The sequence below is a fragment of the Amblyomma mixtum genome, chromosome 3 (genome assembly GCF_055824585.1).
Source record: "Amblyomma mixtum isolate Tamu chromosome 3, ASM5582458v1, whole genome shotgun sequence".
Lineage (NCBI taxonomy): Eukaryota > Metazoa > Arthropoda > Arachnida > Ixodida > Ixodidae > Amblyomma > Amblyomma mixtum.
The window spans coordinates 133,622,454-133,640,185 of record NC_143014.1 but is presented as its reverse complement, the minus strand read 5'-3'; the positions used below and the strand labels follow the sequence as shown (position 1 = coordinate 133,640,185).

Below are 17,732 nucleotides of genomic sequence, written 5' to 3'. Positions count from 1 at the left end.
AGTTCGATAGTGACTCAACTATCGATAGTACTATCGATAGTTCCATTGATAGTACTATCGATAGCAGTATCGATAGTACTGTCGATGGTACTATCGATAGTACTATCGATAGTCTTTTTTACAATCGATAGTTCGATAGTGACTCAACTATCGATAGTACTATCGATAGTTTTGCATCACTAACTGGGGGACATATTACTGGCTGCAGTCACCAAGGCCTGCTTTATGAAAGCACAGAAGGCATGACATGCCAATGGCCTCATTAGATCCGTGGGGATATCCTTGGGTATCCGTATCTAATGTTCATGGGAGATCGTTGCAGTTACATATGTACCTCTGTTGGACGTCTCCCATGGATATCTGTATGTCCAAAAAGGGTCCTACATAGAGTGGGCGTACAATGGTTGCTTGGGTGTTAATTGAACCAGACCTTCTCAGTATTATTCTCAGCCTTAAGCATAATAACAGCGGCAGTATGGATGGTTTATATATAGATGATCTTTACAGAAACTTTCAAACGTTACAAGTTTTGCAGTATATATTAAATGGAATTGAGTGTGGTATACGGTCACGCTTTCTAAAGAAAGCACATGTCATTCCACTTCATAAAATGGCCTCTAAAAACCAAGTTTTGAATTACCATCCCATTTCTATTGTTTGCCATATGTTGCAAGTGTTAGAAAAACATGTCTCAGGTGTTATGATTGCATTTGTAATGAAGCACAAAATATTAAGTAATTTTTTGTATGGGGCACTGGTATGCAAGTTCTGCTGGAGAAACTGTCGGATTCACCTCTTTACAGTTTAGACCAAAACAAAGTGTTATTTGTTATTCGGTTTATTCCTAGATATTAAGAAAGCTTTCAACACTGTAAATCATGAAATACTGACCAGTAAGTTATATTCTTAAGCGTTTAGAGGTCCCTTTTATTCTTTTCTGCAATACTTGTCTGAACTAACACTGCCACGGTGGCTCAGTAGTTATGGCGCTCATCTGCTGACCCGAAAGATGCGGGTTCGATCCCGGCCGCAGCGGTTGAATTTCTATGGAGGCAAAATTCTAGAGGCCCATGTACTGTGCGATGTCAGTGCACGTTAAAGAACCCCAGGTGATCAAAATTTCCGCAGCCCTTCACTACAGCGTCCCTCATAGCCTGAGTCGCTTTGGGACGTTAAACCCCTATAAACGTAAACATTGTCTAAACGATCACAGATAGTTCCATTAGGATCTATACAAAGCAATACCGCCATCCTTCGGTGTGGAGTTCAGCAAGGTTCAGTTTCAGCTCCTCTTCTCTTCAACCCTTACGGAAATGATATCTGCGATGTTATTGTATCAATATGCTGACGATACAATGCTTGTTTCAAACTATGTGAACTGTTTTGCAGCCCTTTCTAAACTTCAAGATGATGCTATTCGGCTATCCCATTGGCGTGAATCCAATCCAATACAAATTAACCTAGTTAAAACTCACCTTGCTTGTTTCCATAACCGTCATAGAACAGTACCATCACATTGCTCCATTTTTTTTCATACATCTAAATATTCTGCTTGTTCTTGTTCTCCACATACTTGCATTCCTTCTGGAAAATATCGGCAGTTTTTATTGATAATAACCTATAAAACACAACTACATCCTCGGGACGTCCTGAGAATCTATTTCTGAGAACCTTGCGTCATCCTGAGTATGTCCTCAACTAATCCTCAACAAGTTCTCACCTGTTCCTGTTGTCTGGCCTTGGTACATGCTCAGGAAACCTTCAAAATAACTCCAGAGGATCTTTCTGGTTTGTTTTGAGGACATAGGAAAATGATTTAGCACGGAGAATACACATTATTATTTGCTTGCTTATTGTGGGCAGCACTTGCAAAAGCTGTGAAAGAACTTTCTATTATTTCTTTTGTGCTGGATTCTGACAACACTAATTTCGCAATGGTTTGGTCATGCTTAGCAAGCCTGACTGGTCTGATCACCACCACCGATTATTGTTGTGCAGTCTTTTCATGCAGCGACGGATATCCCATCATAAACATGCAGTAGATAAGGTTAAGCATCAAATATATATGTAGATATAGAGTTATAGAACATACCTTAGTCCTCTGCAATTTGCTGATGACCTTGCCTTGCTAAGTCACTCAGGTGATGAACTGCAAAACGTGATCAGACAAGCAGAGCAGTACTGTGTGTCTAAAAATTAATATGCAGAAAACCAATGTAATGTTCAACAGTCTCGGAAGGAAACAGCAGTTTACAACTGGTAGGTACAGGAAATGGTAAGAGAATACATCAACTTAGGGCTGGTAGTGACCGCAGAGCCGAATCATGAGGGCAAAATAACTAGAATAAGAATGGGGTGGAGCGCATTTGGTAGGTTTTCTCTGATCATGAATGGCAGTTTACCAATATCCTTCTAAGGAAAAGTATATAACAGCTGTATCTTGCCAGTACTCACCTATGGGGCAGAAATGTGGTGGCTAACAAAAAGGGTTCAACTTAAGGACAGTGCAACGAGCTATGAAAAGAAAAATGATAGGTGTAACGTTGAGAGACAGGAAGAGGGCAGAGTGGGTCAGGGATCAAGCACGGGTTAATGACATCCTAGCCGAAATCAAGAGTAAGAAATGGGCTCGGGCAGGGCATGTAATGCGAAATCAAGATAACCGATGGTCCTTAAGATTAACGGATGGAATTCCAAAATAAGGCAAGCATAGCAGGAGGCGGCAGAAAGTTAGGCGGGCGGATGAGATTAAGAAGTGTGCAGGGATAGGGTGGCCGCAGCTGGCACAGGATAGGGTTACTTGAAGAGATATGGGAGAGGCCTTTGTCCTGCAGTGGGCATAGCCAAGCTGCTGATGATGATAATCCTGAAGAGAGATCATTTCTTGACTCAGGTTCTCTTTATTATATTACTATTGCATAGAAATTTCTTTTAATTAGAACTGTACTTTTATTCTGTGAGAGCCACATGTGCGAAATAAAGCAGACTTGATTTCATTGCAATGCCACAATATTGCCCTGCAAGAGGACATCTGTAGGACATTTAAAATTTTTCATCCTTGTTTAGTCCAGCAGTGTACAAACTGAGGACATTCTTTTGAGGATGTTCTGGCATTAACACACTCAAAAGGCCCTGAGTCCGTCCTGTTTGGGATGAGGACATTTGCAACATTTTAGGATGTCCTCAGGGGGTTTGGTGTTGTCTGGGAACTTGTCTTGGAATACACACTTGGCGCATGTGTGCAAGAAGAGTTGCATGCCTGCTCTACAATACAAAAAGTTCATGCCTTTGTCAGTTAAAAAGTTAGTTGCGCATGCCCTGGGATATAGCGTGTTAAGATAAGGTATGCTCTGTTTCGACAACCGCTCCACCACGTGGAAAAACAGAGTAAGCAGTCTTCTGAAAAACATTGCTAAGAGTGCACTTTATAAGCCTGATAAGGAACAATTGGAGAGTGTCTCTGAAGTCACAAGGCTCCTTTCATTTGACAACCTGTTTTAGCAAATAGTAATGTTAAAACACTTTTGGGACAGCCCTTATAACATTAAGACAGTCAAAACAATAGCATTAAGACGCATACCACGCCATGTTGTGCCAAGAATACATGCTCATTTTGATGAAGCAACGAGATGCTATTGTGTCTGATGTTTAATGAACTGTCAGGTTATGTATTCTTTTTGACCTCGCGATCTCGGCTAAGAAATTCTATTTTATCTCTAGAAAATTATAACTTGAAATTATAACCTTCTGCTTGCCTTTTTTTTAAAGTATTCTTTCGCTACATTTTGTATGCATAATTGTTTTTTCTGTTAAGAATTGTATACTTTAGTGTAGAAATTTTAGTAGACCTGTACATGTTTTCTCTTTTTGTTTTATTTTTATTTTCCTTTTTTGTCTCTGTTTGTTCTCTAATATGAATACTGTATACTTGGATTCTGCCAGTATACAGTATTCATATACAGGATTCTGCCAGTATACAGTAAGCCCTACAAGCCCATTTGTGGCTTTGATGTGCCTGTGTGAGTAAGCAAATATGACATGAATAAAGTTTATTATTATTATCATGCTGCCTTGAGCACTTTTGGCTTCAAAATGTGCACCAGAATGTCATAAAAAGAATGTGGTATGTACCGCACTTTTTCTCTGCAGCATTCATGTGCATTACGGAATTGTAACGCAGTTTCGTCAGTTTCGCTGTTAGTGGCCTGTTCATAGCAGCTGATGATTCCCTGAGGCTCAAAATGTGTTTATCCACATCTTCAGTGTCTCAGGTTGATTGGGAGACTTGAGAAAAATGTTACCTTATGGAAATTGCTTTTTCAAACCATATAGCTCTTTTAGAATACTGACGCTTTGAAAACCTTCACTGTCAGTTTAAAATATGTTGTTAATGATTTGCACATGATAGTGCCCACCAAGGTGAAAAAAAACCACTGGGTCCAATTGGGCTTTCCATTTAGAACATCCTATTGGTTCCATTTGTGTATTTGGAACCAACTGGCTCAGCTGGAATATTCAATTGGAACCAACTGGTTCAAATACACAATGGGAACCAATTGGACATTCATTCCGATTGAGTTCCATTGGAAACCCAAATTGGACCCAATGGTTTTTTTTGCCTGGTCATATAGACAACCGCACGCTGAAAACCAAACTAGCAATGTAATGCCCAGTTTACTGTCTCTGATTGGCTACTTTTAGATAATTTTCTACGGAGCCCTTATAACATTAACCGATCAACTAAAGGCTGCCACAGACAAGGGTAAGTTTGCTGGCTCTGTTTTTGTTGATTTATCGAAAGCTTTTGACACACTTCACCATGCAATATTACTTAGTAAGCTAGAAGAAATAGGCATACCCGGTCCGCCTTTATTACCAGTTAAGAGTTATTTATCTAACGGACCTTGAACAGTTTGTGTCACTGGTGTTTTTTCTGAAGTCAAGATTTCTAAAATGGGTGTGCCACAAGGATCGATTCTCGGCCCAATACTATTTTTAATTTATATTAACAGTTTACCTAATTGTCTCGCCTGTTCCGAATGTATACTATATGCTGATGACACCACGATATTTAACTGCGATAAAAGCATAACAACCCTTGCGTACAAACTTAATAGCGACTTAGCCAATCTATATTCGTGGTGCTCTCGACACGTTACAGATCAACGCTGATAAAACTAAGTTTGTACTGTTCACTTAATGCATGTTCTTTTTTCTATAGGACTAAACTTTATTGAAGTCAGTGAGTCGTTACTGTTTTTAGGAGTAAAACTAGATTGCCATCTGAAATTCCATTCCCATATTGCTTGCATCAGATACAAGATTGCGTATGGCTTAAGAGTTTTACTCAGAACCCGTTCATACTTTACTCAGCCTACATTATTAGCACTTTACAACTCGTTCATACATTCACATCTCTCATATTGTATTGTATGCTGGGGTAACACTTACAGTACTCACTTGACATCCTTACAAGTAGCTCAGACTCAAGCAGTCCGAATAATAACGTTCAGACCTTTTGATTCAAACGCTCAGTCATTACTGCATTCTTTGAAAATTCTTTCCGTATCTGAGCTTTTTCAGCATAACCATGGTATCTTCATTTACAAAGTAATTAATAGACACATCTCATTTCCTTCCATTCCACAACCAAAGCTTACAAACGCTAATGGTACAAGATTTGCGATTAACAGAAATCTAATTCTCCCTAAAGTATGCACCAATTAAGGCAAGCAAACAGTTCATTTTTCGTCATTTTCTTTCTGGAATAGCTTACCGGTGGAATTGAAAAACACAAATCCACTATATAAATACAAAAGCGAACTAAAAGACCTAATTCTTCTTAATAATGATTAAGCTGGTTTTCCAAATCATACAGTTATTGCAGTGGCTCAGTGGTTATGGCGCTCGGCTGTTGGCTTGAAAGACGCTGCTTCAATCTCGGCTGTGGCGGCTGAATTTCGATGAAGGCGAAATTCTAGAGGCCCGTGTACTGTGCCATGTCAGTGCTCTTTAAAGAACCCCAGGTGGTCGAAATTTCCAGAGCCCTTCACTATGGTGTCCCTCACAGCCTGAGTCGCTTTGGGACATTAAACCCCAGTAAATCAAATCATATCATACCATTATTAAATTAACTGCACAGGAGCTAACAGCATATTCATGCACTATGCATTATATGTTGCAAGCGCAAATTTAGTGATCACGTTTTTCTCTCCTCTTGATTCTTGTTTTCTATTGTATAACTTCTTTAGCTATGTACTACTTGTATATGCCTGTTTGTTTGCACCCACATTTTCTTTATTAACTGTGCGGCTGCTGATAGCGAGAACTGCACAAATATTCACTGAGTTTTTATTGCAGTTGCTGTTTCACTAATTACTACTGTTTTACTTAATGATATAGGAGGTCCCAGTACAGTCAGTGACTATGGGATCTCCTTCTGTATAAATTTGTCCACCTTTCATTTTCTTTTTTATTTCAATAAACTGATTCTGATTCTGCATTGTTCAGCTTTCAGCCGCATGGAAGCGTGCAAGGCGGTTATGGTTCGTGGGCTACCTTTCGGCAATGCGGTGCTGCCTCTGTTTTCTGCTGCCTGAGAGTTTATAGCGCGGCGGCAATGTGGGCTTAGGGAGACAGGCTCTGGGCGCCCACTGGTCGATGCCCAACGAAGCGGTACAGGAATGTCGGGTGGTCCGCTCGAGGCCTGGGAGGTGGTGACAAAGCTCGGCTTTGATTCGGTTCTGGGCCCTAGCTTGTTCAAGAGCACTGGATGAACCGGGTACAACGCTACCGCCTGTGATCCTGTGTGTCCACAAGATGGAAGAGGAGAGTACGCGGATATAGCGGCCAAATTTGAGGTCTCCTGCCGGCTTTGTGCGACCTTTTGTGCCGTGGTCAACAGAGTGCGGACGTCAGTGGTCGAGACACAGCAGTGGAGGTCGGCCGCGGCTAGGAAGGTGGCCCTCTACACGTATTGCTCTGAAAAGACTTACATTAAGCAGCAGCACTTTTATGTCAACTCTGTAGGAAGCTATAGGGCTAGTTGGTGGTCGTAATCACACATGTTTACACAGAGAGGGAACAGGACGCATGAAAGCGTACGTCTGTTAGTGTGCATCCTGTTCCCTCTCTCTGTCAGTGTATATGCGCTAGTAAACGTGTGATTTCGTAGAAAGCTCTTTTCGAAGCCCGAGGAGGGGTGCTACAGACAAAGCTTTGGTACGCACACTGCAGCGGGCGAAAGACAGACGGAATGGATGTGACGTGCACGGTGTGCTACTAAGAAGAACAGACTTGTGAAGAGACGGTGCGTTAAGTTAAGGAGCTTGAGCGCGCTCAAGTCATTAGAGTGCGCTCCAAGTAAGCTAAACGACCACAACTCACTTCCGGTGCGCGTGGGCAGAGCGCGCTCCATCCTCGGAGGTGGTGCGTGGGGCGTGCGTCTGGTCTCGCTACCGGTATCGTGACGTTTTCCGGCTTGGACGCACCTTTTGGCACCTTTTTTTTGCAGACACTGGCATGATGGCTTTGCGCTCCGTGCTCATAAGCATTGGTACGTAATTGAGGTTTGCATGCTCGTCGAGAGCCTTATTTTAATTTTGAAGGTGCATGCGCAGGGTTCGTACTCGACACAAGCGCTACGACTGCAGGGACGGACCTGCTCGCGGAGCTGGGCAATGGAGTGGACATGGGCACAGCTTCGGCTGTCAGTGCGGGAAGCGCGCAAGAAGACTTAGGTATGTGTGACCTCTTTGCGCGTTTTTTATTTCGTTCTTTGGTCGTTGAAGAGTATTCCGTTCGTCTCCATACATCAGGTGGTTGCATTCAAAGCAGGGGTTTAATTTTAGTGTTGAAATTTGAAAGACTTGTTTGTTTCTTTGTGAACTGCCAGCCTTGAGTATTTAGCCTATAAGGCTGCAGCTACATTGATGGCACGTTGTTGGGTGCTGAATGGAGAGCACGGCGAAAAGAGGGGCACAGTGCGCTCGGAAATACATACGAGGTTTTTGTTGGTGCTGATTCACGAAGGCGGGCGATTGCTCGGTCCCATGAAAGTACAACAGTCAGCTTATTCTTTAGCGAAAAATCGGTGGAAGCTCTTTAAATCACAAACGCCTAGTTTTCACTTTTTGATAAAAGGAAAAAGGAGTCGAAAAAAGCGATTTCTGTCATTGTATACGGGAACCCTGCATGCAGTGCATATTTCTCGCTGCTGCGTTTTCCTCTGTACTGAGCAAAGCATGCTTGTTTAGAGCGTCGTGTTATGCTGCGGCGCATATGTGACGAAATTTTAAGGCAGCATTGAGTGGTAAGGGGCTTATGCTTACTCTATTTGTATGTCTATCTGGCTGTGCCCGAGCGCCAGCATTATGTCTGAAACCCCGTGCGCTCTAAGAAATTGGACTTCTTGTGCAAAGCTCTGTACAAGCACTCCGGGCTACAAGCACTCTGGGCAAGTGCGCTCATCTCTGTTGTTTGCTAGGGCTACTAAAAATAATTCAGTTTCGTTATTTTTACAGAGGGCCATTTTCTGATGTGGGTGGTGGACAGTGACAGCGGGGATCATAACTACAACAGTGAGCAGTGCCTCTTTTATATACACATGATCATGCTGTGCTACCCACCTTTTAATACAAGTACTAAAGCTGTAGGTTTTCTGTTTTTGTGATGTAGGTATCCCCAAGAAAGGCTTGGTTTGGACCCATGCAGAGGTTCTTCTCCTGATTTCATCATATTCCAATCACCGACAGGACTTCAGTGATTGAAAACAGAAAAGAAATCTAGGCAAGGATCAGCCATGAGATGTGCGACCATGGACACATGCACACTGGCAATGACTGTGAAACAAAATTCAAGGGCTTGAAGCGAAGCTATGATAAGCACTGCCTACATAAAAAGAAGACGAGGAGGGGGAGAAAAGAGTGGCCATATTTCCAGTTAATGGACGAGTTGCTTTCTGCAAGCATAGAGTATGAAGCTCCTGTGGTGTCGAGCCAGCTCGAAATACCTACCACCTCAGCTGTCTATGCAATTGCAGGCTGCACACCAGCTGGCGACAGTGAGGAACAAGCAGAGATTTCTGCACACAGCAAGAAGGCGCATACAAATGACGGACTATATCACTGACAGCGCCCACCATCCGCTGTCTTGCGTGAAATCCTCAACAATATGCACTCATGGCAAGAAGAAAGACAATGCTACAAGCAGCAGCTTAAGATACAGCAACTCAAGTTGAAAATGCTTAAGCGCCTTACTGACAGCACTCGATAGGAACAGCAGCTGACTTTTCCCCCCTTTTTTATGTTTCGTCTTTTTCCTGGCAGAACTGCTCATTCCTAGTGAAACTCTATTTTGCAACAGAATTTTTTTTTTCCAGTCCTTCACTTCTTTCCTTTTGTTTCCAGTCATATTTTGCAACAGCATTTTGTTTCCAGTGTTTTACTTCTTGCCTTTTGTTTCTAGCCACAGTCACTGTATTCTGAAAATTGCAACTTATTGTTGGTATTGAATGATTTACAGTACATGAGAATAACTCTTCAGTTTATTTTGTTTTTAAAAATATACAGGAAGTGTATTTGCTTGAATAATATTTTATTGCTCTTTACAGTCCTGTGTGGCCAAATGTACTCATACAATCTTCTTCATACAGCTTTTACACTACATTCTGCACAGGAAACGTGCTATTGCATTTCGCTTCATTGCAGCGCAGCTATTTGCAGGCTCTGTGTCCTCACCATCGAGAGGTGTATCTGCATCACTCTCTTCCTGCATAGAGTCGTCACCAAGTGGCTCTTTACATTGTAGGATTACGTTGTGAAGAAGACATGATGCTACAACATAGTTGCTCACCATCAATGTTGGTTGCATGTCGAGATACTTGAGTCTTCTGAATTTTCCTTTGAGCTGAGCAAATGCTCGCTCAATTACGGACCTTGCTGCTCCTAGAGTTTCATTGAACTTTGCCTGCTGTTCTGTCAATTGCCCATTATTTCTGTATTGTCGCATGAAATCTACTAACGGGGGATAAAAGAGTCACCTATGATGTGAAAATTCTCTGGCAAGTTGTCAGCTACTTTATCAAGGTCAGACCTGGCAAAAACTTTGGCATCATGCATTCGTCCCGGGCTGCCTGCATGTATGTGAGTGAATATCATGTTGTTGTCGCAGCAACCCTGCAAGATGACTGAGTGGAATTCTTTCCTGTTGTACTACGCATCTTGCTCCTTTTCAGGGGCTTTGATTACAATGTGGCAGCTGTCCACAGCACCAACAACCCCAGGAAAGTGCCATTTTAGGGAAAACTCCTGAGCAACTTCTTGCAGGTTTGCAGGCCAACGAATGAGGTCTTTAGCAGCACATGCCCATTTCTCTATAATGCAATTAGTTACATAGAACAGCAATGCCTCATTGACACCAAATCGATCAGCAATTCCACGAAATGATTCCTGGTTGCCCAGCAACCTCAGTGTCATCAGCACTTTTGTTTGTAGAGGTATGCGAAGTGTCCGCTCCATGGTAAGCCACTCTTGTGTGATCCTCAACAGAACCTGCATATCAGGCATAGCAGTTAAAAGTCGGTTAATGGAGAGCAGGAATTCCTGCTCTGCAGTCCAAAGGTGAGAGCTTAGAGCATTGACTGAGTGACTTTCAGAAGCAACAAAATAAATCAGTGGATTTTAAAATATCGACTGCCAGTAAATGTGAAGTATTGCCCTTTAATCGATTAAAAGTGCGATGTCATGCATGTTTTAGTGCTTGTATAGCCGGAGTCACGTAGCATCTTTCATTTTTTTTAACGTGCCACACGTATTTACCCTAATGAAATCACAAAAGTATGTATTTTACCTCGAAGGTGCTGCGGGTCATTATGAAATGCTCCTTGAACTGAGTATCAGTGTACCGAGGTACCAAATTTAGTACGTAGCCCTCAATACCACGGATCCTCCTTTCTACGACTCCGCGGTCTGCATACAAAAGGGAAGGGTAACATTCTGTAATGGTAGCAGAACAGTGGAATCGTACCTTGCATGGCAACACGGGCAGCATGCAGAACGAAGGTGAACCGCTGCTGCTGTCTGCGCGTACGGGAATCAAGTTCGTCCACCTTATCGTCGTCCATCAAAAACTGCAGTAACTTGCGCTTGTCTGCTGCCATAGTCAAAATGCGCGCCAAACAACAGGCGTCAGGTGGCGCTCATACGTGCACGGGAATAAAGTCACTACACGGGAATCAAATGGCCGTTATGTTGCACTCCGACAAGTTTTTTCCTTCCTCCATGCACTCTGACCATGGCTCCGACTCCGCTCTTAGATGATGCGCTCGAGCGCGCCCTCTCGGGGCTCGGAGTACGCTAACTTAACGCGCCCACTGCAGAACATGTTCTTACGCGTCTTGTGCTCCAACTACAACATCCGGTCCAAATGTCCTTTGAGCACATGGAGGGAAAAAAACTCCATGTTTGAGCAGGCCCGTGGTTTTCCGCCATGTTTCCCGCCTAGATGGTCACTAGATGGCGATTCGGCTGTCAGTGATTCGGCGGATATCGGAGGGACAGCTGGCGTGAGTAGTGCCGTGGTGACCGAAGAGCTGACGTTGTGGAAATAAATGTTTATGACAACTAAGAGGATTATAGGGTCTCCTACACCATAGGCTAGGGTATTTATGAAGGAATTTTAGAAGCACCTTTTACAAAGAGAAAGGCACATATCCAAATCCAAATCCAAACTAGCGCAATTGGCATGGCCATTGGCGCCATGATTGGCGCCACCGTTGCAGTTGTTTAAGCGTTGCTATTTGAATTCCCGCATCGTATTCGAACTGTCGTGAGAGTGCGAAATGCAGAGGTTGAAAGAATGGGGAATTGTGCCGTCTGGCACTTGTGAGATGCGGATCGAGGGATACTGTGAAGCAAGTGGCGAGTTGCTGACTACAGCGAACGTTAAGCGCCGCATCAGTCACCGTCGCATCGTATGCGCCGACGGTAGCAGCTACAAGCTCGTTGGACAGTTAGACGTGAAATCAGGCCTTCGAGGAAGAATTCCGTCCAGAATACTCCACGAATTTGTCCATGGTCTACCACCGAATTGGAGACAAGTCGTGTGGGGCTGGTCCAGACCTCCAGAGAACACAGACGCGGGAATTTACCGCAAAGCCGGAAACAACACGAGCGGCGCGCTCTGGATTGCTCGGCCGCGTTCTCCAAAGAAAAAACGCCGAGAGACAGTGCTCAACTCCGGACAGCCGAGACTTCGGACACGGAGCGAAAGTTTTCGGTGTGGAACTGTTACTGAAGTCATCGCCAATTTGTCGACAGCGAAGACGCAGCTGACGATCGCAGGTGGCGAGGACAAGGCTGGTAAAGTTCACGTGTCCATGCCTGAGGAGAAGGCTCGTGCCTTGCTGAAAGATGTTAGAATTGTTGTCGAGAAACTCCGCCCGTCCAGAATTTCAAGAGTGGTTGCTGATACCGTAGTGGCGAAACCCAGTTGCAGCGTCGCTAGTGTGGCTTCCAGTCCTGGGGTGAAAACAAGAAAGCAGTCAGCTGAAAGTAATGTACCAACATGCACTCGCGAAACAAGATCAAGACGAGCGGCATGCCTTCAAGGAAAGGACAGATTAACAACAGTAAGGAAGAAGATCGCAACAACAATGGATACGAGACGCAGAAGTGCTTCCTGTCCTGCTCGTACCAGTGCTGGAACTGGTACTAAGACAGAGGCATGTCTTGACATGATGGCCTCGCCTGCATGGTCAGCTAGTGGTAGGCAGAATTTGCCAGGTGATGAACAAGGCACACAGGGCATTTGTAAAGTGTATAGAATGCTTGAAGCTACTACACCAAGCAAATTGGCGAAAAGGACGATGCAAGATGTACCTGCAGTACGTAGAAAGATTTCCCCGCAGAGACGTGCCTGCGTTGCAAGCACACCACCACCATCTCAAGCCAAGCTCATAGGGCGATTCCCACAAAGATGGGAACAGCGAAGTAATGGGCTGAGGAAAGATGGCAAACAAAAAGAGAAGTCCAAACCTATAAACACTCGAAGGCCTTCCAATAGGAACCGCACCTGCAGCGACTGTGAGACAGAGAGGGCACCCGAGGAATGCCCGGCTGATAGCGGTCAAGGTGTGCAAACCAGACGTTCTAGTGCCAGTAAAATGGAACTAGAAGGGAAGCTTGCACCAAAATCATTGCGTGTTCTACCAGCTGGGCACAAGAACGTGGACAGTTCCCTGAACTCTGCAAGTAGCAGGAAAGAAACAGGCGTTCTACGCAGAAGCCGCCCATCTTGTGACAACATCAATAAACAGCAGCAAGGACCAGCTAGAACTCGGAGAACAAACTCTTCTGCAGTGATCAGCGGTCAGCATCCATTTCATGCCACGCTTGCAGCAGACGGTACAGAGCCTCCATCAGGCAAGAGAAAATTGAGAGAGAGGAGCTTGTCAGGGAATTGGGATGTGGTTGCAAGCCTGAAGAATGTTTTCCCGACATCCAAAAGTCCACCAGTGACAAGCAAACGTGCTGCCTCATCGTCACCTGAAATGTTGCCTAGGAAGAGAAGGTCTGCACGTATTTTGGCTAAAGCTAAAGCAGCTAAAGATGCAGTCGAAAAGCAAAGTAGTGCCACAAGTCGAAAACGAAAGCAGTCGGAAAAACCTAAACGAAAAGTGCAGGCCTGCAGTAACAGTGCTAATAGAAAATATTGCAGACAGCTTCACAAGGGAGAATTAGGTGCCTCTGTTGGACTTGGGCAAAGAAGCAGAAAAAGTGAAAGTCAGAAAGAACCTGATATAAATCCTCCAGATTCAGCAAAAGTGGGTGGCAGTAATATCACTGAAAAGGCTGCATCCAGGCGAGTACTACCGGTGCGAGTGACACGGAAAAGTGAACAGCTAAGCACCAAACAGGAGTTCAAGGATGTTAAGGAGAGAGAAAAACCTAAATCTCAAGATGATGAAAGGTCATCTGATGAAAAGAGCACATGCAATGATCATGTGACGGAGGGTGCTCCTGAAGAACACAAAGGAGTGGGTCATCGTGCGTCCCTCAATGAATGCCCTATTGGAGGCAGAAGCATAGGACCTGATGAAGGGCTTGCAGCCGAGTCCACTTTGCCTGTGAGGCGCAGGCTAAAGCTGGACGGTCACCATGAGACTGCAGCTGGGAGGCAGGAGGTGAATGTTCAGCGCAGGACCCGCACACTGAGAAGTTATCCAGTCATAAAGCAGCAGAAAACAGCTGAAACTCGACGAAAGAACAGCTCCGCTGTGATCAACAGTCATCGTGCCGTGTTTAAAACAGGAGACACACAGCAGGTGTCAGACCAACAAAATTTGGGTGAGAGGAGCTTGTCAGGACACCAGAATGCAGGTGCAAGCTCGGAGAACATTCTTCGCGAGAACCAACAGGTACCAACAATGAAAAAACATGCTGCCACATTGTCATCTGGAATGCCGCCAAAGAAGAAGAGGACAGCGTGTAATTCTGCTGAAGTTAAAGCTGCAGGCAATGCTGGCAAAAAGAATGGCAGTGCTATAAGTATAAAACAGAAGCAACGAGAACAGCCTGAAGAGCAAGTTTGCAGTAATGCTGCTAATACAAACTATTATGAACCGAATTGTCCTGTTAAAGCTCGTGACTTTGCTTGCCTAACGGAAAACAAAAACGGTAAAAGTCGGAAACCATCTAAACTAGGTGCTACACAGGCGTCTAAAATGGGCAACCGCAGAATAGTTAAGCCCAAAGCAGAATCAAGTCCAAACAAAAAGCAAGCCCTGATCTCCAAAGCCCAAGACCAGGACTCAAAGCCGAAGCCTTCTCAGAGCTCTCCACAACTGACAAAGGCACTACTTGCTGTAACAGCCAGGAAGGGGACTCTCAAACGCAGGGCCCAGATCAGAAACCTGGCGGATGCTCTGGCTGCCAAAGATGCATGTGATGATTTTTACCGTGCCCGTCGCCAAACTGAGATTATACCAAGCGCCTTTTTTGAGGACCACTGGGACGAGCTGTCTGTTAACAGACTCTCTGGCATGGCAACACCGACACCTAACTCTCCACTATTCGGCAATCCAAGGAGTCCCCTGTCTACTTGTAGTATAGGCAGTACATCGACATTACCATCTCCAGCAGCAATGGATGCTATTGTTCTGGGCATCCAGAAGCGGGAGAAACCCGTTGCCTTGCCATCCACTACACCAAAGCCTAAACATAAGCACCAAAATTTGCAGGCAGTGCTTAAAGGCCTGCAGAAGCTGGAGAAAAAGATAGAGAAATGCCATCTCAAGGAAAACTGTGCAGACTCTGACGAGGACGCAGAGGAGTCCGACTCTGATAGTGATATTGTCCTTGCTTAGAGGCCTTATTTGCTCCGACTCTGTCACTCTGCCACTTTTGTACTTTTCTTTAGCAGTGCTCGGACTGGGCTGTGTGCGCTGTAAAGTCAGCTGTAGCATTTGAACTGTTTCAGTTATGACCAGGTGACCACCTTGTGACCAGTTTCCGTTACTGCTGCTGAAAGACTTTTCTCTGACTGCACATGCTTTTGTGCTTTTATACATGCTTTTGTGCACTTTTATACTTTTTCTGTTGTTTAGAAGAACAGAAATGAGTTCTGTGCTGAAAAGTTGCTAGCAGTTTTTGAACTGTGTTTCGATTTTAACCTGGTGACCATCTTTTAGACAGTTTCCTCGAATGAAAGCATAGACACTTGACCAACTTTGTTTAATAAGAGCACATAGGCCTGACACCTTTTAAGTTTTTTATATGACCTTGTGTCAGATTGCAACCTTGCCACTCCTTGGAAGCAGCACTTGGAAGGGTAGCACATATGCCTGTGTGTTATGCTGGCACACAATTTTAGTATTGACTAAAGACTGTTCTGCAATTAAACATGCGCCGTAGAATGCTTCTTTTAGCTAAACCAATGATTTCTTGGAGCTCAGATTTCGCAGAAAAATGGCCTTTAGTCGGCTGAATTGTTTTATACCACATTTGTTAGGGGCACTTGCTTGAATCGATCAGAAGCAGGATATTTACATCGTCTGTGGTGACGACGAAACAAAAGGAGCCCGGCTTGCTCTCTCAACGATTGCACTAGTGCTGCAATCTCATTTGTCGGCCATGGAGATGCAGCAGAGAGGGGGGATGAGGGGGGATGCTGTTTTGCGGGAAGTTTGAAGACGTTTTTTTCAACTTATCAATGATCACAGAAAACTTAGTTTGGCCAGAGCTGCACCAAATTTGAAGACTTTCTTGAAAAAGCGTCTTGAGCCCCCCCCCCCCCCCCCCCCCCCCCCCCCCCCCCCCCACTTGCCCCACCTTTCCACCTTTGTTTTGCTGGAATCTCCACTGCCGAGAAATGAGATGGTGCCACTGGTGCAACTGCTGAGAGAGCTGCTTGTTTTGTTTCGCTGTCACTGGAGACGATACGAATATCCGAGTTGTGATTGATTCAAGCAAGTACCCCAAACAAATGTGGTATAAAACAATTCTGCCGACTAAATGCCATTTCTGTGTGAAATCTGAGCGAACAATTCACCGGCTTAGCACTCTACAACACTCGTTTAATTGTTGAACACTCTGTACATAGTGCACATTTGCATTTTTAACGTGAGACTTGAATTGATTTTTGTCAAGTAAAATTTGTTTACCGAAAATAAGAAAGGTGCCTTACCAGCTGTAGTGATTTTATACTGAAACTGCGTATATTTTATACATTTGAATAAATTGTATACCCTATAATTTACAGTAAGTCGATTCTGTATGACCTGTTTTTCGTACACACTGAGTACGTCCCTAGAAGGCAGCATTGAAAAGTGTGTTCGAAATGAGAAGACAAGCTGGAGTTTAAAATTAAGCGTGGACATGTGTTACCTGACTGGGTGTAGGACTATGCCTACTGAGTTTTTCCAAACACAGTTTAATCTAGTGCTCCATATGTCTCGGCGCAGCAGGCGAAAGTTCGGGAGACACTGCTGGATCACATGCCAGTTGCGCAAATCCTCCAGTGTATGCCAGTTGTTTGTGTACACATACCTGCTTTAAGATAGCCCTACAGAAAAAAAGTCTAGTGGGCCCAAATCGGCTAATCACCTTGGTGGCAACCGATCTAAATACTCTGTAGGGCTGGACAAGAATGGGGGTAGAGTAAGGGGCCTCGTTAGGATGCACATGAAAGAATTGAGCAGTCTATGAAACGAAGAAAAGCAAAATGGGAATGACGTTATAAATTATGTTGTTTGCAATGAAGGGAAGCAGCTGAGAAATCGTGTTTGGTAAGAGATTATTGGACAAAGACGAAGAAAAAGGGGAACATACAGCTGGTGGGAGCAACGTGCAACCTTTGCATATTGTGTGCAGTGCGTGTGGCATGCAACAGAATGGTCCAGTCTTGGGCACACTTGTTGCAGAGGTGTGGCCTATATCATTTTTCTTCAAGACAAAACCAAGTTGCATGCAGCAAAACTGACTCACAAAAAACTCTGACTTCTCACCTTCCCTGGGGTTACTTCTTACTCCTTTTTCCTACCCACCCTGCATAGCGAGGGCCCACGTCCAGAACCACCTGGATCGACACATGCTCCTGTAGTGGGTATAATATTGATTGTTCTGTTAAACAGACCCACTATGACAGTCACTTTACATGCTTGGTGTTACACCTGCATCGCTACAGCAATAATGATATTCTCTTAAACTCTACAAAACCCCCCTTGATGGAGCTAC

At 44.2% G+C, this 17,732-nt stretch overlaps 1 protein-coding gene across 4 annotated transcripts; it reads left to right on the top strand.

The window, feature by feature from the left end:
* The first annotated feature begins 76 nt into the window (after positions 1-76).
* On the top strand, positions 77-16,310 carry LOC149351987 (uncharacterized). 4 transcript variants are annotated; one of them, XM_089581221.1, is made up of 4 exons: positions 77-7,555; positions 7,620-7,739; positions 8,523-8,579; positions 8,677-16,310. In XM_089581221.1, the coding sequence occupies exon 4, from the start codon at positions 11,840-11,842 to the stop codon at positions 15,362-15,364; it is 3,525 nt and encodes a 1,174-aa protein (XP_089437347.1). In that variant the 5' UTR covers positions 77-7,555; positions 7,620-7,739; positions 8,523-8,579; positions 8,677-11,839; the 3' UTR covers positions 15,365-16,310. The 4 variants fall into 4 exon arrangements, with proteins under 4 accessions (XP_089437347.1, XP_089437348.1, XP_089437345.1 ...); XM_089581222.1 differs by having other exon boundaries at positions 8,677-11,826; XM_089581219.1 differs by having other exon boundaries at positions 77-7,739.
* The last annotated feature ends 1,422 nt before the right edge of the window (positions 16,311-17,732 follow it).

Coding starts and splice junctions, on each gene's coding strand:
- LOC149351987 (XM_089581221.1), top strand. CDS start 11,840: ATGCAGAGGTTGAAAGAATGGGGAATTGTGCCGTCTGGCACTTGTGAG.